We start from the raw sequence: 24976 nt of genomic DNA on the forward strand, positions 1-24976 counted from the left end.
ATGTACTTCCTTTTAAAGTATTTTTCAAATATATCTATTTATAGATCTGGTTGCACCGAGCCTTAGTTGCAGCACTGGATCTCCCGTTGTGTCATGTGGGATCTTGTTGCAGCGCGTGGGGTCAATAGTTGTGGTGCATGGGTTCAATTGCTCCATGGCACGTGGGGTCTTAGTTCCCCAACCAGGGATTGAGCCCAAGTCCTCTGCATTGCAAGGCAAATTCTTAACCACTGGACTACCAGGGAAGTCCCTCCAAATATACTTTATTGGGTGCTTCTCACAGCTAAAGATCATCAGGTTAAGAACTTAGATGAGTGCCATGATTATTACTGTGGAGATTTAGCATATTATTTTTGACCTTTCATAAAAATTGGACTATTAATGTAAGTAAGTGAATAGTCTGGAGTAGTGCTTGATGTGATGGAGATGAGAAGTTCTGAAATACTTTATTTGTCACATGATAGCAAAAGGCACTTTGCTTTTTAATGTAAAAATGATATTTTCTTTAGATATTTTCACATTAGCTTCTTTCAATGATGTCTCTTCACCAGATGAGATAAGGCAGAGGTTTTTCTGATTTTAAAAGAATTTCATATATCAATTACTATCTTCTGATTTTTGTATTGAACTTCCGACCTTTTTGGAAAGTGGACCAAAGAGTTGATGAAATAGAAAATAAGACTGATGAATCTCTGTGTTTATCTAGATTTTTAATTGCATTAAGAAAGTTTTATTAGAGACAAGTGGTAAGGTTATTAACTTTATTTATAACCACATAGTTGCTCAGATTTCTGGTATAAAAATTGTTTCCCTTGTCCAGTATTTCCCTGTTCTCTGAATTTCCCAAGAAGCTCAGAGTGGAGTTTAATCCTCAATTATTATCATTATTTTAGGCAGGGAGATTACCGGGAAATTTTCTTCAAAGGTTTCCAACTTATTGTGTATATCTCAGTGCCTCAAATCCTCAGGGTGCAAACTGAAAATTAGTAGTCCCATTTGGAAGAAGATAGTTTGGAAATTGCTCTTTATGGACTAGCACCTAAGTAACATTGCTGAATTCACTTCAAGGTGGGAAGGAAAGAAGCAGTTCTGTTTATGGCAACTCTCAGTGCTGTGATGATCTGTGCTGACTGAATGTTTTATTCTTGGTCCAGAGATGTCAGTGGAAAAGAAGTGTATCGTCTGGCTCTTCAAACAAGGGAGCAACACATCCGGAGAGACAAGGCTACCAGCAACATCTGTACAGCTCAGGTAGATCACAGACCTGACCTGCTCACTGAATGCCTTACGGTCTACAGAAATGATCTACTTATTCATTTTACTGAATTGTTGTTTCACTCACTCATCATCTACCGAGCAGCTGGCACACCAGAAATTACAAGGTCTTGTTGGTAGAGAAGCCCTGTGGTCTTGTCAGAATGCCAGTTTTGTATTTTACTGGGGTTCCATGTATATACATACTTCACCCGTTGGGGTCTCTGGCATTCTTGGCTGCAGGGCAGCTCTGTTATGTGTAGTAATTCTCTTAAGGCTGAGATGGAGGCGCTCCAGGTTAGTGTGAAGAAGGCGAGTAAAGATACTTGAGGTGACTGTATTGAGGGATGGTTTAGATTGGGCCAGTCAGTGGTGGTCATGGGGTATTCTTACTGAGAACTCATGAGAGGTATTCCTGAAATGGATGGGATGAAAGAGGAGGAGTTACTTGAACATTGCCCAAGAGCTCAGGTTAGAGGGAGCAGTATTCATTTACACTCAGCCAATTCCTAGGATCAGGTGGATGACCACACCTGAGCATATGATCCATTTTAGGTTCATCTCTTCTATTCAGGTCCAGAGAAAAAGATCTTGTAGATAACTCAGCAGTCAGTACAGTGTTCTTCCCCCTCAGGGCTTTGGCTCATGGTACCACCATCAGATTTTAGAAAGCCTCTCCAGGGATGCAGTCAACAATAAGGTCTTCTTACAGCTTATTCTGAGTCTTCCCTGGTGGCTCAGCAGTAAAGAATCTGCCTTCCAATTCAGGAAATGTAGATTCAATCCCTGGGTTAGGAAGATTTCCTGGAGAAGGAAATGGCTACCCATTCCAGTATTCTTGCCTAGGAAATCCCATGGACAGAGGATCCTGGCGGGCTACAGTCCATTGGGTTTCAAAGAGTCAGACACAACTTAATGACTAAACAACACCAACAGTAATAGCTTGTTCTATAGTCATTGGTCATTGAAACAGTATCCTCTTGGTTTGCTTGCATTATACTTTTTGTCTCAGGGAAATGGCTGCTTTTCAGGGACGAGCTCCTTTAGTATCACAGGTAGGAGCCAGTTGTCACAAGCTTGTCCTCTGTTGACAGCAAATTGATCTTTATATGATGCTTTTACTTTCTATAGTTTACCCTTCATTTTTTGCTGAATTCTCTGCTAACATGACTTCTCTTCCTCTACTGCTTTCTGCTCATATTCTTCCAGAAGGTATCTCTCTGATCATTAAGTACACTAAGGGTTTTTTGCTTTAAGGTTTGAATTAATTTTCCAGGTTAACTTGAGCTGTCTATAGTGAACAGAAGTTAAGTTCCTACTTCTTTTTTTTCTTCTAGTTCATGATCTCTAGTTTAAAAAGGAACATGAATCAACCTCCACAAGACTTCTGTGATGGGAGATTTCCAGAGTATTCTGTGAACTCTAGCCTGAGTTTTTATTTCCAGGCAGCATAGCCACGAGCCATGATACTCATTCTATGGATGTTTTACTTCAGAAATGCACTCTCTGTAGCTATAAGATGTTGTGATTCCTCCGTATTTATTTCTAATGGTTACATGGAGTCCACAAGAGTGTCAGTACGCTCTCTGAGATTTGGTCCAAGAAAGCCTACTGCTGTGTTCTCTGATGTCTTCTTTTCCTCATTTTCTTTACTGACTCTGATTTCACTTTCTGGCATTTTTCAAGAACTCTTTCTTGTTTAGAAGTTGCCACAGAGATATTCCTTCTAGCAGCCTCACAGAGGAAAAGTGTACCTAACACAATAGATCTGATACTGAACATCATCCAACTTCAAAGCACTGTGTTTCTCAGCTGAGTAGTGTTTCTACTTCATGAAGTGCCCCTTCCCACCTTGGGATGATTGGCCATAAAGGTGGATCTTGAACTGCTGACCTAGTATGTTAGGACAAAGGTAACGTTAGTGGGACTGGAAACTTCAGAAAGACTGTGATGCTGGACTGATGAGATGTTAGGAGATGTGGGAGAATTGAATGGACTAAAGCAAATGAGGAGTCTCCGACCTCACCCTTTGGACCAGATACCATGGATGATATTGCATGGTTAGAAGGTAAACAGGTGAGAGAGAGAGCCAGAAGGAGGAGAAACAGGTGGTGGGCCTCCATTATTTTCCCCCAAGTGGGCACTCATTTTGGTATCTGACCCAAGCCACCCTCGTTTTATCCTTCTCCATGATCCAAGGTGCCATCACAGTGGTCCCTTCCTTGCTCCCTATGCTGGACTCCTTCCCCGAATCGCTGAGAGATTCAATGCCTGTCCTTTCCGATTTTGTATCACACTAGGATACATCCCTGTAAGTACTTCTGTGAAACCTCAATCAACAGTCAAAGAGATAACTTACCTGAGAAGGTGACCTTACTGTCAGCAGGAAATAAGCCGTAGGTTCTGGATTTCCCTTTCTAATATATCTCCTGCCATCTCATTTTGGTTTTATTCTCTGTGTCCTGCATTTTTATCTTTGGTGGTCCTTTGCTGTAAATTTACCATTCACCTCTTGGTTGGCTGCAATTCAGTTTTTAGTGCTTTATTTGAGACTTCAAGAGAATTATGCTCCCTGAGTTCTTGTGTGTTTGAAAATTTTTGTTGCTTTTATCTTTGAAGAACCATTTTATTGAGCCTAAAATTCTTAGATCTCATTTTGTTCCCCTGAGGTCTTTGTTCCACTGTTTTCCAATGTTAAATATCACATATCTGATGGCAGTCTGATTACCCCTTTACAAGTGACAAAATTATGTTGCGTGAATGGAACCTCTTATTAATGGTCACATTCAAAGGTTTAGTGTAGTGACTCTAAGGCACCTTAGATGGCAGGCAGGTTATAAATGGTTCCCAACTGCATAGAGAAGGCAGGAAGTCTGTTCATTTTGCTTAGTCCCTGTTTTCAGTTTCAGTATCTGTCTTCTATCACATTGCTGAACATCATTCTTTAAATGCTCTTTGTTTAGGCTCTCTTGGCGAATATGGCTGTGATGTTTGCAATCTACCATGGGTCCCATGGGCTGGAACATATTGCTCGGAGGGTACATAATGCCACTTTGATTTTGTCTGAAGGTGAGTCAGTTGTCTATTTTAAAAATTTTGGTTGTAACAAGACTGATAATTGTGAATAAGTAAAATTAAAAACTCACTGCATGGCCAATGTCACATGCAAAATAAAAAGTCAGATAAAAACCGGGGAAGAATATTTTCAGCATCTGTGATTGACTGAGTGTTAGTATATGTAGTATACCGAGCTTTTGCTCAGTCCCCCCGACCCCATATACAAGAAGGATGAACACCCTGAGAAAAAACTGAGCAAAGGACATTAAATGTAATTTTAAAAGAAAGCATACAAATGAACATACATAATTTCAACGTCACTATTAATCAAGTAAATGTAAATTGAAAGAATAAAATAATGTTTCTCCCATTACATTGGCAAAGATTAAAAAAGAATACTGATATTGGTGTGACTTTTATGAGGGCACTTAAACAATTTGTATCAAAAACTTAAAAAGTGCCTACAATTTGATCCAGAAATTATAGGAATGTTTCTAAAGGAAATAATCAGATAAGGATGTAAAGGGTTTCCACTGAAACATTATTTGCAATATTACAATCTTGGAAATAGCCTAAATGTCCAGTAATAAGTAATTAGTTAAAATTATGGTACACAATTTAAGTTTGAATATTATATAGCCATTAAAAATAATGATGGGGATTTTGATCTATTGAAAAGCCAAGTGTTCATGATATGTTAAATACTTTTTTCAGGATAAAGAAGTATATATATATGTGATATATTACAAATGGACACACATACATATACACCCTTCTGGGAGGAATCTGTACAGAGGAATCTGGGAGGAGTCTGGTACAGAGGAATCTGTACCAAAAAGTAACCATTAGTTATTAGTGGATGGTAATAATTATGGTGATTTTTCCTCCATTTTTATATGTATTTCACAACTTTCTACAGCATAATAGTAAATATTTAATTTTTTTAAATTTGAAAGCAGCAACCAAAACTCTGGGTAGGACCAGGAACAGACTGTAGTAGGATTTACCCTTCACTTCTCTGTGAAGTATCTGGGGCAGAAGGTCAGGTTTCTCTGTAGAGACCGGTGGCTCTCCTGTTTTGTCTAGGTCTCAAGCGAGCAGGGCACCAACTCCAGCATGACTTGTTCTTTGACACTTTGAAGATTCAGTGTGGCTGCTCAGTGAAGGAGGTCTTGGGCAGGGCCGCTCAGCGACAAATAAATATTCGGCTCTTTGAGGATGGCACCGTAAGTCAGACTTTCAGTTTCATTTTACAAATTCTATAAATTTTCATGACTTTTCTCATTAAAATATCTTTTTATTTAAAAAAGACCTCAGTATTGGACCTTTGGGTGCAATCTGTTTCTTTGTAAACAATTTTTATTTCCAGTTTGGAACGCTGTGACTTTTTAAATGGTAATTCATTGTCAACTTTCCTTAAGGTGTTGTGTTTTCATACATGGAACTCTTAGGCACATATTTTGCTCATACTACTCCTTTATTCACAATATGACTGTTCAAGGTAAAGGCTATGATAAGCGATAAGATGAGGCAAGTTAAGGGAAAAAAATGGTGAGCTTATCTAGTACCAAAAGGGGTGCCCTGCAGCCCTCAGACGAGTTCAGATGTGGCTGTAAAACTCTGAATCTTGTGGAGTTTGGGACTGGACTAGACTGCTTTGCCAAAGAGTCAACCTGGACATAATGATATTCTGTTTTTTTAAGACAACGGAGAGTTTTGTCCAGCAATTTCTCCCCTTGGACTTCTCTTATTAGAGTTTCAGCCCTGATTTGTGTGTGTGTGTGTGTTCAATTCTTTTTTTAAAGCTTATTTTTAACTGGAGGATAATTGATTTGCAATGTTGTGTTGGCTTCTGCTGTGCAGCAACATGAATCAGCCATAAGTATATATATATATATCCCCTCCCTCCTGAGCCTTCCTCCCACCTCACCCCCCATCCCTCCCCTCTAGATCATTACAGAGCACTGAGCTGAGCTCCCTGTGCTATACAGCATCTTCCCACTAGTGACCTATTTTAAACGTTGTAGTGTATATATGTCAGAGCTCCTCTCTCAGTTCATCCCATCCTCTCCTTGCCACTCTGTGTCCACAAGCCCATTCTCTAGTCTGCATCTGTATTCCTACCCTGAAAGGGGTTTATCACAACCATTTTTCTAAATTCCATATATATACATTAATATAAGATACTTATTTTTCTCTTTCTGACTTACTTCATTCTGTAAGACAGTCTCTTAAAGTTCATCCACCTCACTACAACTTCCTCAAATTCATTCCTTTTTATGTAAGCCCTGATCTTGACATTTAGAGCTGATGTTTTCCCTTTCATTTTCATTTCTATAGCTTGGTATCTCTCTTGATGAAACAGTCAATGAAAAAGATCTGGATGACTTGTTGTGGATCTTTGGCTGTGAGTCGTCTGCAGTAAGTAACTCCTCATAAGGACTATCTGGGGAGATGTCAGAGATGGCCTTGCCTCTTGTGGGCCTGAGTTGTGACAGAGAGGGGGCCCAGGAATGACCTTGGTGGCCTGCTGTTAAAATTAAACTACTGATTTTTCTCTTGCTCCCATGACTGCTGATAGTTAGAGGTCACTGCTCTGGGCCTCAGCCAGGACTGATTAGACAGGTTAGTGGGAAGGACTGTTAATTGTACTTAATTGAAGCTATTCCTAATACAAAGCTTCATAACATTTACATCTTGGTTATGTTGATTCTGGGAAAACTGACCTAATATGTGCCAGGTCGTTAATATGTGTTATGTCCCCAGAGTGAAAATGAAAGTGAAGTCGCTCAGTTGTGTCCAACTCTTTGTGACCCCATGGGCTGTAGCCTACCAGGCTCCTCTGTCCATGGGATTTTCCAGGCAAGAGTACTGGAGTGGGTTGCCCTGTCCTTCTCCAGGGGATCTTCCCAACCCAGGGATTGAACCCAGGTCTCCCGCATTGTAGGCAGACACTTGACCGTCTGAGCCACCAGGGAAGTTGTTACGTCCCCAGGATAGTGCTACATCAGACATATTTCCTGCCCTTATGGAGCTTCTAGTCTAGTGAAGATCTGAACAAGCACAAGAATGCAGTCTAGGTGAGGTATTATGATGGGCACTGTCTGTGATGAGCACAGAGGAGGGGCTTCTCACCAAGACTTGAAAGAAATTCTCTTAAGTGGAGACCTGAAAGATGAGTAGGAGCTATCCAGACACAATTGCGGAGGAGGATGGAGCTACAGGTGTTCCAGATGCTGGGAAAAGCCGCCACAAAGGCTAGGAAGAGAGAGATAACATGAGAACTAGAAGCAGTGTGGGGTGACTGAGTTGATTTCTAAAATGATGAAATAGCTGGGACATGTGAGGATGAGATTCTGTGAGATGGAAGAGAGGCATCAGTGGCTACCTACACCTGTAGCAAGGTGTTAATCACAACACTCTGCAAGGCTTATACCGTAAGAGCCACTCAATAAATATTTGCTAAATGAGAAAACAAATACAAATTATCAAAGAAGTATTACACTGTTCTCTTTTAAACTAATTAATAAACAAAACTGAATAAGTATCCTCCCTCTAGAATTCCACAATTAATTTAAATTTAATCACAGTATTTGTTCCATGCATTTGAGGAATTTAGGGAACACCCACTGAGGGCTCCAGAGAGCCATTCTATCAGCCTGGAGAAGAATGAGGAGCAAGCCATGTATTTAATTATATGTTTTGGATATTTTATCAGACATATGGTTTGCAAATATTTCCCCTGTTCTGTGGGTTGTCTGTTAATTCTCTTGATAGTGTCATTTAATGCACAAAGTGCACTTTTATCTATTTTTTCTTTTGTTGCTCATGCTTTTGGTGTCATAAAGACATTGCTTTTTGTTGCTCATGCTTTGGTGACATAAAGACATTGCCAAATCCAAGGTCATGCAGATTTGCCTCTATACTTTCTTCTAAGAGTTTTGTAATTTTATTTTATTTATTTATTAATATTTAATTTATTTATTTTGGCACACTGGTTCTTAGTTGCAGCATGTGGAAATCTTTAGCTGCAGTATGTGGGATTCAGTTCCTAGACCAGGCATCAAACCTGGGCCCTCCTACATTGGGAGCATGGAGTCTTAGCCACTGGGCCACCAGGGAAGTCCCAGATATCATAGTTTTAGCTTGTGGATTTAGGTCCTTAATCCATTTTGAATTAGTTTTTGTGTATGGTGCAAGATAAGGGTCCAATTTCATTCTTTTGCATGTGTCTATCCAGTTTTCTCAGCATCATTTGTTGAGGAGCCTGTTCCTTATCCTACTGAATGGCCTTGACATTTGTATTTTATTAGAATTGTTCTCAAAGACAAAAGAGCAGTGTCAGATAAGAATCCTTACTTGAGCTTTATCATGGTAAATTTTTAGATAGCCCTTTAAAATAATTTACTGTAACTTGCTTCATTATCCATGGAACATGCAGGAGATGTCAATTTTAGTTTTGGCAGTAAAGATTGTACAGCTTCTATTTACTGTTGCTAAGTTCAACAGAATTTAAACATGGTATTTTGAAGAATTGCCACACTGCATGACCCTGACCTCTGTCTTTGCACCATGCCACATGTCCCTGATGGGGGGCGGGAGGTTGGGTGGTAGGGAATTTCCGGTGCTCTATCACAACACGTGCTTAATGGAAGCCTGCTTCACATGTGGTTCCAGGCATGATTTCTGCCCTTCAGTGTCTGTGATCTCTCCGTGCAGGAGCTGGTTGCTGAAAGCATGGGTGAGGAGCGGAGAGGTATTCTAGGGACTGCCTTCAAGAGGACTAGCCCATTCCTCACACATCAAGTGTTCAACAGGTTTGTGTGGCTTGTGTGACTTCTGCATTGGGGGTACAGTGGAGAGTGGCTTCAACTACGATACAGTTATTGTGGTTCAGCCTGAGTAACTGCTAAATCCCAGTTCTAACCTGGGCAGAAAGCACATCATATTTCCTGATGGCTCTGCTCCCTGGGCACCATAACCCGTAATTCTACTCCTGAGAAGATAGGAGTTTGGATGTGTGGTTGCCAGGCTGAAGATCGTACCCAGGGACTCAGCAGCGTCTTCTTTCCAGCCCTTTCTCTCATGCCTATGGGCAGCTTCTTGTCCTAGGGAATCCTCTGTGATCTGTGGGGGGTGGTCCATGCCCTTCTCTCTGATACTCTGTGGGCATGTTGCTCATGGCCTAATTTGATCTGTATGTTGAAGGTAGATCTCAGTGTATCTTAACCTTTTAGAAAGATGTGTGTGGGCTCTTATTTAATTATATTGGCCTAAACCCTGTGTTCTATGTTCACAGCTATCACTCAGAAACAAATATTGTCCGATACATGAAGAGATTGGAAAACAAAGACATTTCCCTTGTGCATAGCATGATTCCACTGGTAATTATTGCCTTTATTTCCATTCCCCACCCCACCCTGATTCCACCTCTTTGGGTCACACCTAATATGCTGCAAGAGAGATGAATGGTTGGCCTTTCAGGGAGATGGGAGGACCGATCAGATGGAACATAGGAAGTCACTAACGTAATACACTTTGGCTGTGCTTCTTAAAGGGGTCCTGTACCATGAAGCTCAACAGTTCATCTGAACTCACGGTAAGTAGGTCATGTCTATTAAGAGGGGACTTACCAGAAGCAGTGTCTTGGCTTGTGCATAAGTAGGTAATGAGAGAAGCTGCTACTGGAACTGTGATTAATAACTACTTTAGAAATCCCTTGCCTCACTCTTAAACAATCTTGGCAGAAACCCTAACTTTATCACAACCTGATCATTTACATTTAAGACTGAAATTATTTTTAAATATTAAAATAAGTTAAGATATAGCATTTATGTCTTCCTACCTCTCCCACCCCAGACTCCCTTTTAAATCTGCCATGTTAAAAGCTTTTATCAATTTGTAGTTGTTAAGCTCAGGTGGAATTAAGCTTTCTATATCATTTCTCGGTCCCAAAGGGTTGAGATTGAGGTTTTAATTTATTCCTTGTATCAACAGAAGGTTTTTGTATCCTGCTGTGGTGTTTGGTAAGTATCTGTACTAGGCCGGCATGTTTCTTTTTTTCTGTAGGATTATTCTGATATGACAAATCACATCAGGAAAAGAAAATCATTTTCTATTGTAATAGGATTTTCTTCATTTACTTTTATGTTGGCTTTTTATTCTGCTTAATGAAAAAAAGAATAATATATATGCTATGCAAGAGTTTGAATAAACCATGCTTGAAACAACTCATTGAGTTTCATGGATATAAATCAATTTGGGGGCCTTTTTGTTCCTCAAAAAATAGGAAAAGGTTATATTTTTGTGTAAGTGCCCTTTCCGGGGCCACTGTGACTCACTTGTACAATGAAGACAGTAATAGTACTTATTTTATAAGATTGTGGTAAGAGTTAAATGAATGAATTTATTTAAAGTGCTTAGATTAGTGCCTGACACATAGTAAGAAATTTCTGTGTTAGCTATTGCTATCATCATCATCATCAAAGTTAGTATTGTTATTACTGTTACAATGTTTACATATGCATATGCTTTCTCCTCTTGCTCTTCAGCCTATCACATGGAAAGAATTTGCAAACATCCACCCCTTTGTGCCTCTGGACCAAGCTCAAGGGTACCAGCAGCTTTTCCGAGAACTCGAGAAGGATTTGTGTGAACTCACTGGCTACGATCGAATCTCTTTCCAGCCCAACAGGTAAAGGGGTTTCTTCTTCTGTCTTTTCAGATATCTTTTGTAGTATAATACCCCTTGGGATGGACGACTAGAAGATCCAAAGTGGCCTCATTCTCAGAGCTGGGCAGGAAGTGATGGCTGTTGGCTTGGAGTCCAGTTGAGTATGTGGACCTCTCCAGTGGTTGCTGAAGCACCCTCACAGAATTGGGTCTGGGTTCAAAGTGGGGTGTTCCAAGGTGGAAGGATGTGAAAGCTGCAAGCCTTTTAAGGCTCAGCCTCTGGAGTTACACAGCATCCCTTCCAGAGCATTCTATCTGTCATAGCATTTTCAGTTCAGCTCAGTTCAGTCGTTCAGTCGTGTCCGACTCTTTGCGACCCCATGAATCGCAGCACGCCGGGCCTCCCTGTCCATCACCAACTCCCGGAGTTCACTCAAACTCACGTCCATCGAGTCGGTGATGCCATCCAGCCATCTCATCCTCTGTCGTCCCCTTTTCCTCCTGCCCCCAATCCCTCCCAGCATCAGAGTCTTTTCCAATGAGTCAACTCTTCGCTTGAGGTGGCCAAAGTACTGGAGTTTCAGCTTTAGCATCATTCCTTCCAAAGAAATCCCAGGGCTGATCTCTTTCAGAATGGACTGGTTGGATCTCCTTGCAGTCCAAGGGACTTTCAAGAGTCTTCTCCAACACCACAGTTCAAAAGCATCAATTCTTACGGCGCTCAGCTTTCTTCACAGTCCAACTCTCACATCCATACATGACCACTGGAAAAATTTAGGGCAGCCCAAATTAAATGTGGGAGGGGCCAACATGTGGTTGTGAATGTGGAAAATCCTGGTTCACTGTGGCCATCTTTGAAAGGTAGTTACTACATCCATCTTACCGTCTAAGAATCAGAATTGAGCTCCTTATAAGCAGCAATACCTCAATCTAGTAGGACCAGGAGAGTCTGGATCCTAGTTTGTTAGGTCAATAACCTTGAAAGATCCTTTCCCCTTTTCTGGCCTTAGTCTCTGTAAAATAAAAAATTTTGAGCAAAAGTGATTTTCAAAAGCAGGCAAGCTCAGAGAAATGTAGTGGCCAGTTAAGTGTGACTTTGACACTCCTCCCAGTGAGTACTGGGGTCTACAGTCCCTCTTGTATCTGAGTGGAAGTTTGTGATTGTTCCAACAGAATGCAGTGGAAGTAACTAACTATGCATGGCTTTGGAGACTAGGACTTAATGGAAACTTTGAGACTCTTGACCCAATCATAGAAGAGCAAATCTCTTGTCTGGTGCCTTCCTCCCTGCCATGGACTCTCTGAATGGCTTCTGTAGGCATCTTTTGATACAAGTTGACAATGGCCCTTCTGTGAGCTTGATGGTAACAGAAGAGACGGTAGACATTAGCTCTTCTCCCAGCACAAACCTCTTAACTAGTCAGCAAGTCTCTCCTATGTAAGATGCTTAGCAGAACATTGTATAAGATGGCTCTCTGTAGAGGATGAGTGGATTCTCCAAGGTTGGAGGATCCAGACTTACTTGGAGGCTCCAAATCAAGTTTTCAAACTTCATTTGGAAAAGAAACAACAAGCATATAAGATACCTTATTATGTTTTGCATGGAAAGGAATGGAATACATTTGCCTTTAAACATGAAAATAACAACAACAACAAAAACAGAAGGATATCATAACATCTCCTGGGTACCTGTTAAAAAATATAAATTCCTGGGCCCTCTTCGAGACCTACTGGTTTTCAGGGTTTGAGACTAAAAATCTTTGCTTTTAAGAAGCAACCAAATGATTCTGATGCATATCCAGCTTGGATCCACTGGATCTGTGGTCTTTCTGTCTTCATGGGAGTAGAATGGCAGGCAGACATGTCATCAACATCTGAGGATATCTTCAGAAGAGGAATCTTGTGTCTGCCCCCAGCTTCTCTACCTCCCACTACTCAGTGTGGTTTCTCCACCAGCAGTCACAACATTGGCATCACCTAGAAGCTTGTTAGAAATGCCAAATTTCTATTTCAAGATTAAAAAATCAAGTGATTTTAAAACTGAGCCAATTTATTGGCTCACTTTCTGAGACAGAAAGTAATCAGATCTTAGTCAGATACTATCACACCTTCCCTCCTGTTTTGGTAACATAGGTAACAGCAGAGCCGTACACTTTATGAAAACAACATATCCCATACAATACAAACCCTTTAGGAAGAGGGCATATGACAAATAAAAGGACACAAAACCTTTTTAATATTAGACTCTCAAACACCCATTTCATAAATAGGACGGAACTGACGTTTATGAAAGTCAGGTGGTAGTATACCTTCATTAAAAAATCATCATGCAGCTTTTCTTTTTTTTTTTTTTTACCAGAGGAACCTGAGTGAATTCACGTAAGGCAATAATACCTTAATTAAGTACTGACAATGAAGAAACTGCCCTCTAGTGATGGAATATGATCACATCTTCTGTTATCTTATTGGAGAGCTATTTTGCAGGACCACTTTAACATGTTTTAAATCATTAGCTCTTGCAAAAAATTGAGGTCCTGGGCAGAGTCTCCAGAAGACTGACTGAAGGATGAGGAGGTTCTCCTTTTGTAAAGCAGTGGTTCCCAGGCCTGGGCTAGAAACTAGACTCATATGATGAGTCTATAAAAAATCCTGGTGTTCAGCTCACAGTCCCAGATAGAATCAACATCTTGATGGGAAAAGAGTACAGTGAGGGAAGGGATGCACGCATGGGTTTTTTTCTTTAAAGTCCCCCAGGTGATTCCAGCTTGCAGCCAAGGTTGAGAACCATCATCTTACAAGTTTCTCTCTCCTCCTCAGTTGACCTGATACTCTTTCTCTCTCTTACTCTCCTCATTTGTATGATTGCCAGTAAGACCCCATTTTCCATGGAGGAGGAAAAGAAATCATTATTATTTTGTAGTTCTGGGCAGTGATGCCTTCTCCAACTCAGAACTTCCTGGACACACCACCCATTTCCAAGAGCTGACTTCAGAGTTACAGAGGCTCCGTTGAAGCTTGGTGCATATTTCTGGTCCTAAGCAGAGGCTGCTGTGACAGATGGGGAAATGCCTCCTTCTTTGTTGGGAAAATACAGGGGCTATGTTTCCAGTGAGTTAGGAAATGTGATGTCTCATTTGGGAAAAGAGAAAGGCATCTACCACATATTGTATGTGAATGATTTTATTTTTAGCTTACTACAGCCTCCATCTTGGTTTATTTGTGGTAGTTTTTTTTTTTCCAGGTCTTATAATTCTGTGTTCCAGGTCTCAGAGTCAGTCTACCACAGGGCTAACTACTTACAATTTAGTTCGTCACGATTTACTGATGGCTAGTGGTCTCTGGGGTCGCACAGAGTCCGACACGACTGAAGCGACTTAGCAGCAGCAGTAGCAGCGGCAGTGAAATCTCAGGGACCAATGTAAGCTTTATAGTTACTGCAAGAAGAAACACAAGTTTCTTGACCACTCTGCACAGAAAAAGAATTTAGTGTACCATGTTAGCCACTGAAGTTACACTTGTAAAACAGAGGGTTTAGTAATCTCTTATTATCAAGGGACCATTTCCTGGTGCTTTTATTATGCCTGACTAGTTGGAATTGGTTAATGTGTCTATAGAGTTCTAGAGTCCAGTCACCGAAAGTTTGGAATCTGAATATGTTTCCCTTCATTTTTTCTTACTGCATGATATTTAAAAGGTAAGTATGGCATAATTTTTAGGAAGTAGCATCAGCTGCTACTTTCTAAAATATTTTCTACCTTAGTTTTTCATTGTGGTGAAATATCCAGAGCATAATTTATTATTCTACCTGTTTTTAACTGTCAAGTTCAATGGCATTCATTACCTTCACATCATTGTAAAACCGTCAAGTTCCAGAACTCCATCCAGTTCCAGAACTTCTTTATCTTTCCAAATTGAAATTCTGTACCCATTAAGCAATATTTCCTCACTTAGCCCGTACCCCAGCCCCTAGCAACCATGATTCTACCTTCTGTCACTATTAACTTGGCTACTCTAGGTGCATCATATGAATGGAATCATACAATATTTGTCCTTCTATCTGGCTTATTTTATTTAGCATAACATCTTCAAAGTTTGACAATGTTGTGGCATGTCAGAATGTCTCTCATTTTTAAAGGCTGAATTATACGCCATTGTATGCATATACCACATTTTGTTTATCCACTCACCCATCAGTGAACATTTGGGTTGCTTTGACCTCTTGCTTATAGGGAATAATGCTGCTGTGAACACTGGTGTGCAAATACCTATTTGAGCCATAGCAGTTGTTTTGGGTGTACACACATACATGAAATTATTGGATATATGGTAATTCTATGTTTAATTTTTTGAGGGACTGCCATACTGTTTTACAGATCTATGCAGAGGCATAGATGGAAAGAGGATCAAAGGATGGACACCCAAATAATTATCTCAAGGTGATAGAATTTCAAATGATATTTATTTTTTGTCTTTATGGTATTTTATATTACTAAAATTTTTTTTAAATCATGATATATATTTTTAATACAATTCAAAAATGTTATTTTTATTGTGGGGGGCATGCATATGGCAAAACACTTACAGATTCATTTTCACTCTGGCACTCCTGATCTCAGGGGGATTTTGCCATCAGTTGATGGCATAATGAAGTTGGCTTTGAACCTGCCCTGGGGTTGAGGCAGACCACCTGTCTTCCTTTGCAGCAATGCAGTACTCAAACAAAATGAGGCAGGCTTGCAACAAAGGGAAAAAGAGCAAGCTCTGTAGAATAGAGGAATATTTAACATCAAGTGGACTCGAAGTGCAACTCTACGGTTCTAAAATGCCTAAGCAGGAGAACTGCAATTTTCAGGCATAAACCTGAGTGTTTCTGCATGTTTTCCTTATGACTCTGCCTGGACTCTGCTCCTGGGCCCTCATAATGTCTTCCAATCCGGCTCAGTCCTGTGTTACGCTCACAGAAGGCATTTATTCTCTCTTTCGCTAGTAGTTCCTGCCTGGATGGAGGCTGCCATATGGCCTTTCTCTTCAGTGTATTTTTTTTTCTGAGGGGAAATCAGCAGCGCAAAGGAAAGGTTAGCACCCGGAATATGTCAGGTCCCCAGAGCTCTGTTATGTGGCTTCCTCCCTAGAGCTAGGTGTAGTTTTGTCTCCTGTACAGCAAGCAAGGAACACTGCCTTCTTGATTTGTTTGAGATTTCATTGAGGGATGGCTGATAAATGTGGATGATGAAGGATTTTATAACCATAAACTGTGGCGTGAAATCTTTGGTTCGAGTAGCCAAGCCTTCACTTGGTCTATTTCCTGCAACAGTTAGATCCCAAAGTTGTTTAAAGAACTTAAAACACAAATGTCAAGAAACTTGTCCCCATTTCTCTTATTTATTTGCTCAGTCTATAAACCTAGAGAGTATTTCCAGCTTGGTGGAGAACATAACCAAATAATATTTAATTACCTTTCCATTTCCTACTGTGCCCAGGACAGCTTGCTTCAGCTTGCTCCCCATACCATGGTGACACTCTGAAAATCATTCAGCAGCACACAAATAAATACTCTGGGAACTGCTAGGTTAGAATTATGATGTACCATTTGAGGCAGACAGAAACAGTAATTAACACCTTCCATGGATATCTAAAGTGAAAGACAAGCTGGAATTATTATTCGCTTACTTGGCTTATAATAGTGCGGAAGTTGTTTTTGTCTTTAAAAACTGCAAACTGTGATCTTGAGTGTAGATGCAACTAGCAGTTACTTTCTTGGAATCTCCTCCTGGTAAGGTTCTTAAATGAGATGTGAACAGGACACACTCAATGATTCTCCAACTTGATTATACATGAGAATCACCTGTAGGGCTTGTGAAATTGCTCAGCCCCACCACCACAGTTTCTGATCTAATAAGTCTGGATTGAGGCCTGAGAATTCATATTTCTAATATAATCCTGAGTGGTGCTGATGTGCTGGTTTGGCTACCACACCGTGAAAACCACAGGGCCGCAGGGCTTTCAGTCCTGGCTTCATATTAGAATTATGCGGGGAGCCATGTCCTCCCCACCTGTAAACTAGCTACATTGGAATCTCCTCCAGGAGCAGTACCCGGGCTCACTGAGTGTTTAAAAAGCTCTTAGGTGATTCTAATGTACATTACTTGGTTGGAAAGTGTGTTGCCCTGGAGGAACCCCAAAGAGGGAGGTTTAGTTAGGTGACTCATATCTTCCAGTGGAGTGAACTTTAAAACTGGCCTTTGAAGGCTAAGTCATGATCACAAGATCATGACTGTGGTGTGCAGATCACTGTGTGCTGTGCTTAGTCACGCAGTTGTGTCCGACTCTTTGTGACACCGCCCCCTGCCCCGGACTGTAGCCTGTCAGGCTTCTCTGTCCATGGAGATTCTACAGGCAAGAATACTGGAGTAGGTTGCCATTTCCTCCTCCAGGGGATCTCCCCAACCAGGGATTGAGCCCAGGTCTCCCACATGGCAGGCGGATTCTTTACCATCTGAGCCACCATGGACAACAAAGAGTGTCAAACACTTGATATTGGCCATCTCCCTCCCCTTCTTTCCTAAGTTCATGGTCAGTGTCATTGAGCAGACATGTCATTGATCATTTCTGACTTGCTTTCCTAGAGGGCCTAGGGCTTCCCTTGTGGTTCAGCTAGTAAAGAATTCACCTGCAATGCGGAAGACCTGGGTTTGATCCCTGGATTGGGAAGATCCCCTGGAGAAGGGAAAGGTTACCCACTTCAGTATTCTGGCCTGGAGAATTCCATGGACTGTATAGTCCATGGGGTTGGGAAGAGTCGGAGACAACTGAGCAACTTTTACTTTCATTTTCCTAGTGGGCCTAGTGCAGCTTAAGAACCCTCCCCTATGGAGAGCTCTGGGAGGCCACATGTCAGAGACCCTCTCTGATGAGAGACTGATTTCCAGGGAGATACTCAGACTGCTAGAGAGAGAAAGAAGGATGAAGGATGAAAAGAGCCATCTTTGGGGAAATATAAAGCAATGAGAAGGATCTCTTCTCCCTAACTTCTTGACTCTCAAGAGTATATTTGGATTTTTTGCAGTTTGTAAGGTTTTGGAGGGGTTGTTGTAGTTCTTCAGTCATTCAGTTGTGTCTGACTCTTTGTGACTCCATGGGCTGTAGCACCCCAGGCTTCCCTGTCCTTCACTATCTCGTGGAATTTGCTTAAACTCAAGTCTATTGAGTCAATGATGCCATCCAACCATCTCATCCTCTTATGCCCCCTTCTTTTCCTGCCCTCAGTATTTCCTGGCATCAGTGTCTTTTTCAGTGAATCAGCTCTTCACATCAGGTGACCAAAGTATTGACACTTCAGTTTCAGCATCAGTACTTCCAAAGAATATTCAGGGTTGATTTCCTTTAGGATTGACTGATTTGATCTCATTGCAGTCCAAGGGACTCTCAAGAGTCTTCTCTAGCACCACAGTTTGAAAGTATCAATTTTTTGATGCTCAGCCTTCTTTAGGGTCCAACTCTCTCTCCGTACATGACTATTGGAAAAACCATAGCTTTGGCTATACAGACATTTGTTGGCAAAATGATGTCTCTACTACTTAATATGCTGTCTAGGTTTGTCATAGCTTTTCTTCCAAGGAGCAAGTGTCTTTTAATTTCGTGGCTGTAGTCACCATCCAGTAGCTTTGGAGCCCAAGAAAATAGTCTGCCACTGTTTCCATTTTTTCTCTATTTATTTGCCCTGAAGTGATGGGACCAGATACCATGATCTTAGTTTTTGAATGTTGAGTTTTAAGTCAACTTTTTCACTCTCCTCTTTCACTTTCATCAAGAGGCTCTTTAGTTCCTCTTCACTTTCTGCCATAAGGATGGTGTCATCTGCATTGTCTGAGGTGATTGATATTTCTCCTGGCAATCTTGATTCCAGTTTGTGCTTCATCTAGCCCAGCATTTCACATGATGTACTCTGCATAGAAGTTAAATAAGCAGGGTGACAATATACAGTCTTGACATACTCCCTTCCCAATTTTGAACCAGTTCATTCGAGGGATGGTTCTTGCATTTGGCTGAACCCCTAGAATTCTGATTCAGTACACTTGGGGTGCGAGCCAAGGCTTTATATTTCTCCCTAGTCCCCCAGGGATATTTGGGGATGTGAGTTTGAAAACCACTGCTTTAAGGTGCTCTTGAGATATCAGAAAGGTTAGGTTGGCTAGATCCGTCCAGATATTTTTTTGCCCAGAATTCAAAGGTTAAGCATAGAATGTAGAATTTATGTCAAATTAGATAGAGATTGGTAAGAACATGTTGAGGGGGTTTTATTTAAAGCTATTTGAAGCAGAGACCTAGATACTATTGGGAATATTTGAGTTATGCAACAGAGAGTTTGATTGAATTCCTTCTGAGGTATGGAAGCATATCCTCTTTATCCTGCCTGTTTACCATGTTTTCTTACTTTATCATGTTTTCTTGAGAGTGGTCCTCTGAGGTTGCCATATACTGATTCAGATCATTTTGACACAGTAGCTGTTTTGTTAATCCTTTTACTGTGATTAGTTTTACCATAATGTCAGTTTCTTAGCTAACATTTCACTTGGGTCATTTTTTTATTCCTAACTATTTGAGGATGGTATTTTTAAAGTAAAGAAGGGTTTAACGAGGACAGTTTGGCATTAAAATGTTGAACATCAAAACATTATTTGTCACAAGACACTTCATGTGGTCTTCATACTCTGGCTCCCAAGCGCAGTGTGGTTCTGCAAGCCTTTTGCAGAGTCATGGTCCTGTGAAATGTCTGGTTCCTCCGAGAAGGCCACGCCTGTGGACCTCAGATGCAGGCAGGACAGGATTCTGGTCCTTCTCAATGTTCTCCTGAAGAGGACCTTGCAAGACCTCGGGTTCTTTTCATTCATCAACTTATCAAGACCACAACAACTAACTGCAGGCAATAGAGATCAAGCCCTGAGCCTTTGGAGTGGGTGCACTGACTCCAAGACCCTAGATTACCAGAGAACTAACCCTAGGAAGTACCAAATGGTGAGAACTCACACAAAAGAAACCACTTGAATACAAGACCCAGCATCACCCAACCACCAGTATCACCCTGTGCATGTTGCCTCATCTAAACAACAAAGAAAACAAAAATACAAACCCAATCATCAGCAGACAGGATTACCACTCACTCAGTCTTTTCCATCAGAGGAAAAACAAACAAACACAAACAAAAACTCAGCACAAATCTCACCTTATACCAAGCTTACACAAACCACTGGACCAACCTCAGGAAGGCAGAAACCAAAAGGAAGAAATAATTCAACCTTCTTCAAGGAAAGAGTTCAACTTTCCTTGAAGCCTGGGAAAAGGAGACCCCAAACACAATAAGTTAAAAAATTAATGAAAAGGCAGAGAAATACTACACAAATGAAGGAGCAAACTAGAAACACAGAAGTCCAAATAAATGAAGAAGAAATAGGCAAACCACATGAAAAAGAATTCAGAATAACGATAGTAAAAATGATTAAAAAAAACCTGGAAAACAAAATGGAGACAATGCAAGAATCAATTAACAAAGACCTAGAAGAATTAAAGAATAAGCATACAGAGACAAACAACACAGTTGCTGAAATTAAAAATACTCTAGAAGGAATCAATAGCAGAATATCTGAAGTAGAAGATTGAATCAGTGAGCTGGAAGATAAAATGGTGGAAATAACTTCTAAAGAACAGAATAAAGTAAAAAGAATGAAAAGAGCTGAGGACAGTCTCAGAGACTTCTGGGACAATATCAAACATACCAACATTTGAATTATAGGGGTCCCAGAAGAAGAAAAAAAAAAAAAGGGTATGAGAAAATTTTTGAAGACATTATAGTTGAGAATTTCCCCAACATGGAAAAGGAAATAGTCAAGTCCAAGAGGAGCAAAGAGTCCCATACAGGATAAACCAAAGGAGAAACATGCCAAGACACATACTAATCAAACAAACAAAGACTAAACACAAAGAGAATATTAAAAACAGCAAGGGAGAAGCAACAAGTAACATACAAGGGAAACCCCATACATTTAACAGCTGATCTTTTAGCAGAAACTTTGTAGGCCAGAAGGGAATGGCAGGATATATTTAAAGTACTGAAAGGGAAAAATCTGTAACTAAGATTACTGTACCTGGCAAGGATCTCATTCAAAATTGATGGAGGAATCAAAAGCTTTTCAGACAAGCAAAAGTTAAGGGGAATTCAGTACCGCCAAACCAGCTTTACACAAATGTTTAAGGGACTTATATAGTGAAGAAATACAAAAGAAGAAAAAGATCTATAAAATCAAACCCAAACAATTAGGAAAATGGCAATAGGAGCATATATGTCAATACTTTAAATGTAAATGGATTAAATGCTCCAACCAAAAGACACAGACTGGCTGAATGGATTAAAAAAAATAAGACATATATATGCTGTCTACAAGAAACCCACTTCAGACCTAAAGACAAATATAGACTGAAAGTTAGAGATGGTAAAATAGATTCCATGCAAATTGGAAGCAAAAGAAAGCTGGAGTAGCAATCCTTATATCAGACAAATAAACCTTAAAATATAGAAAATTACAAGAGATAAGGACACTACATAATGATCAAAGGATCAATCCAAGAGGAAGACATAACAATTGTAAATATCTATGCAACCAAATAGGAGCACCTCAATACATAAGACAAACACTAACAGACATAAAAGGAGAAATTGACAGTAACACAATAACAGTAGGAGACTTTAACACCCCACTCACACCAATGAACAGCTCATCAAAACAGGAAATTTATAAGGAAATGCAAATCTTAAGTGATACATTAGATGAGATGGATGTCATTGATATCTTCAGGACATTCTATCCAAATGCAGAAGAGTATGCTTTCTTCTCAAGTGAATATGGAACATTCTCCAGGATAGACCACATCTTGGGTCACAATCAAACTTCAATAAATTTAAGAAAATTGAAATCATATCAAGCATCTTCAACTACAAGAAAAAAACCTGTAAGAAACACAAACACATGGAGATTAAACAACACGTTTCTAAATAACCAACAGGTTACTGAAGAAATCAAAAAGGAAATCAAATAATTTCTAGAAACAAATGACAATGAAAACATGACAACTCAAAACCTATGGAATGCAGCAAAAGCAGTTTTAAGAGGGAAGTTTATAGCAATACAATCCTACCTCAAAAAATAAGAAAAATATCGAATAGACAACCTAACTTTACACCTGAAACAACTGGAAAAGGAAGAACAGAAATAACCCAAAATTAGTAGAAGGAAAGAAATCATAATTATCTGAGCAGAAATAAATGAAAAAGAAATGAAAGAAGCAATGGTAACGATTTATAAAACTAAAAGCTGGTTCTTTGAGAAGATAAACAAAATTGACAAACCGTTAGCCAGACTCATCAAGGACAAAAGAGAGTAGAATCAAATCAACAAAAGTAGAAATGAAAAAGGAGAGGTTACAACAGACAATGCAGAAATACAAAGGATTATAAGAGACCATTATGAACAACTATATGGCGATAAAACAGATAACCTGGAAGAAATGGACAGATTCTTAGAAAAGTTCAACCTGCCAAGACTGAACCAGGAAGAAATAGAAATTATGAACAACCGAGTCACAAGCACTGAAATTGAAGCTGTGATCAGATCCTGAATAGCCAAAGCAGTCTTGAGAAAGAAGGATGGAGCTGGAGGAATTAACCTTCCTGACTTCAGATTATATTACAAAGCTACAGTCATCAAGACAGTATGGTACTGGCACAAAAACAGAAATATAGACCAATGGAACAAGATAGAAAGCCCAGAAATAAACCCAGGCACCTATGAGTACCTTATTTTTGATAAAGGAGGCAAGAATATACAATGGGATAAAGACAGCCTCTTCAATAAATGGTGCTGGGGAAACTGGACAGCTACATGTAATGAAATTAGAACACTTCCTAACAACACACACAAAGATAAACTCAATGGATTAAAGACCTAAATGTGAGACCAGAAACTATAAAACTCTTAGAGGAAAACATAGGCAAACACTCAGTGACATAAATCAAAGCAAGATCCTCTATGACTCACCTCCTAGAGTAATGGAAATAAAAACAAAAGTAAACAAGTGGGACCTGATTAAATTTAAAAGCTTTTGCACAGCAAAGGAAACTACAAGCAAAGTGAAAAGACAACCCTCAGAATGGAAGAAAATAATAGCAAATGAAGCAACTGACAAAGGATTAATTTCCAAAATATACAAGCAATTCATACAACTCAATACCAGAAAAACAAACAACCCAATCAAAAAGCAGGAAAAAGACCTAAACAGACATTTCTCCAAAGAAGACATACAGATGGCCAACAAACACATGAAAAGATGCTCAATATCGCTCAGTATTAGAGAAATGCAAATCAAAACTACAATTAGTTATCATCTCACACTGATCAGAATGGCCATCATCAAAAAGTCTACAAACAATGCTGGAGAGGGTATGGAGAAAAGGGCACTCTCTTGCACTGTTGATGGGAATATAAATTGATACAGCCACTATGGAAGATGGTATGGCGATTCCTTAAAAAACTAGGAATAAAACCACCATATGATATGACCCAGCAATCCCACTCCTAGGCATATACCTGAGGAAACCAGGGTTGGAAAAGGCACGTGTATCCCACTGTTCATTGAAGCACTATTTACAATAGTGCTAGATGCCCATTACAACAACCTAGATGTCCATCGACAGATGAATGAATGAATAAAGAAGTTGTGGTACATATGCACAATGGAATATTTCTCAGTCATAAAAAGAAACGCACTTGAGTCAGTTCTGATGAGATGGATGAGCCTAGAACCTATTATACAGAGTGAAGTGAGTCAGAAAGACAAAGATAAATATCGTATTCTAATCTAGAAAAATAGTACTGAAAAATTTTACAGGGCAGCAATAGAGAAACAGACATAGAAAATAGACTTATGGACATGGGGAGAGGGGAGGAGAGGGTGAGATGTATGGAAAGAGTAATGTGGAAACTTAATTACCATATGTAAAATAGATAGCCAATGGGAATTTGCTCTATGACTCAGGAAACTCAAACAGGGGCTCTGTAGCAACCTAGAGGGGTGGGATGGGGAGGGAAATGGGAGGGAGGTCCAAAAGGGAGGGGATATATATGTACCTATGGCTGATTCATGTTGAGGTTTGACAGAAAACAAAATTCTATAACGCAACTATCCTTCAGTAAAAAACAAACAAAAAACATTATGTATCACAAGAAATTAGTAATAGTGCTTCTTTTGAGGGAGTAAAACTGGTAAGAATTAGGGGCTTTTTTTTTTTTTTTTTACCTTAAGCTTCATCCCTTTTTTCATTGATGAAGTTTTAAAAAAATCAGAAGAATGTATTACTTTTATAATACTAATTTTAAATTCATCTGTAAATTGGGTGGCATTATCCCCATGTGACAGATGGAGACTAAGATCCAGAGGAGCTTGTTGTCTAACTACTTGAAAAGGGACATCAGGTCAAGGAGAGCTTTGACGTTAGAAGCAGGACTGATTCCTCTTTTTTCTTTCTCAGAATGCTATTTCAGTTGCTTTGTCTTTACATATAAATTTTAGAATAATCCTATATCTACAAAAATCTTGGTTTCATTGGATAATAATGCGTATTATAGCTTCCAAATGTTTCAGTTTTTGCAATGGGCTAGGTGTTAGATATTATAGATGGGAAGGAATTCACTTCATATTTAAATTTACAGTTTATCACTCAAAAAATCTTTTTCACAAAAATGTCTTTTTAAATGTAATATTTTTTAGGGACATCGTGTAGAAAACTTAAGACTTTCAGATGTTGTTACAAATAAAATAGGCCCACTGACTAGTAGACAGCTTAAAAGAAAACTTCTCTGAAACTGCACATTAAATGTGGCCATTGGTGTGTGAGCTACAATGGTGTGTTAACCTATTTAGTGATTTTTGGAAGGATATCTAG

General features: G+C 39.7%; 1 protein-coding gene across 3 annotated transcripts in view; it reads left to right on the top strand.

Moving 5' to 3' along the window:
- GLDC (glycine decarboxylase) overlaps positions 1-24976 on the top strand; it is a 92282-nt gene that overhangs the window by 34145 nt on the left and 33161 nt on the right. For 2 of the 3 annotated variants that reach the window (XM_055578122.1, XM_055578124.1), the window contains exons 8-16: positions 1155-1251; positions 4218-4323; positions 5398-5537; positions 6652-6732; positions 9031-9128; positions 9611-9695; positions 9869-9910; positions 10863-11005; positions 15357-15419. In XM_055578122.1, the coding sequence (XP_055434097.1) occupies positions 1155-1251; positions 4218-4323; positions 5398-5537; positions 6652-6732; positions 9031-9128; positions 9611-9695; positions 9869-9910; positions 10863-11005; positions 15357-15419 (855 nt within the window). The remainder of the gene's footprint in view (positions 1-1154; positions 1252-4217; positions 4324-5397; positions 5538-6651; positions 6733-9030; positions 9129-9610; positions 9696-9868; positions 9911-10862; positions 11006-15356; positions 15420-24976) is intronic. The other variant, XM_055578123.1, reaches the window with a different exon arrangement.

Source organism: Bubalus kerabau, chromosome 4 (assembly GCF_029407905.1).
Source record: "Bubalus kerabau isolate K-KA32 ecotype Philippines breed swamp buffalo chromosome 4, PCC_UOA_SB_1v2, whole genome shotgun sequence".
In the NCBI taxonomy this organism is placed as follows: domain Eukaryota; kingdom Metazoa; phylum Chordata; class Mammalia; order Artiodactyla; family Bovidae; genus Bubalus; species Bubalus kerabau.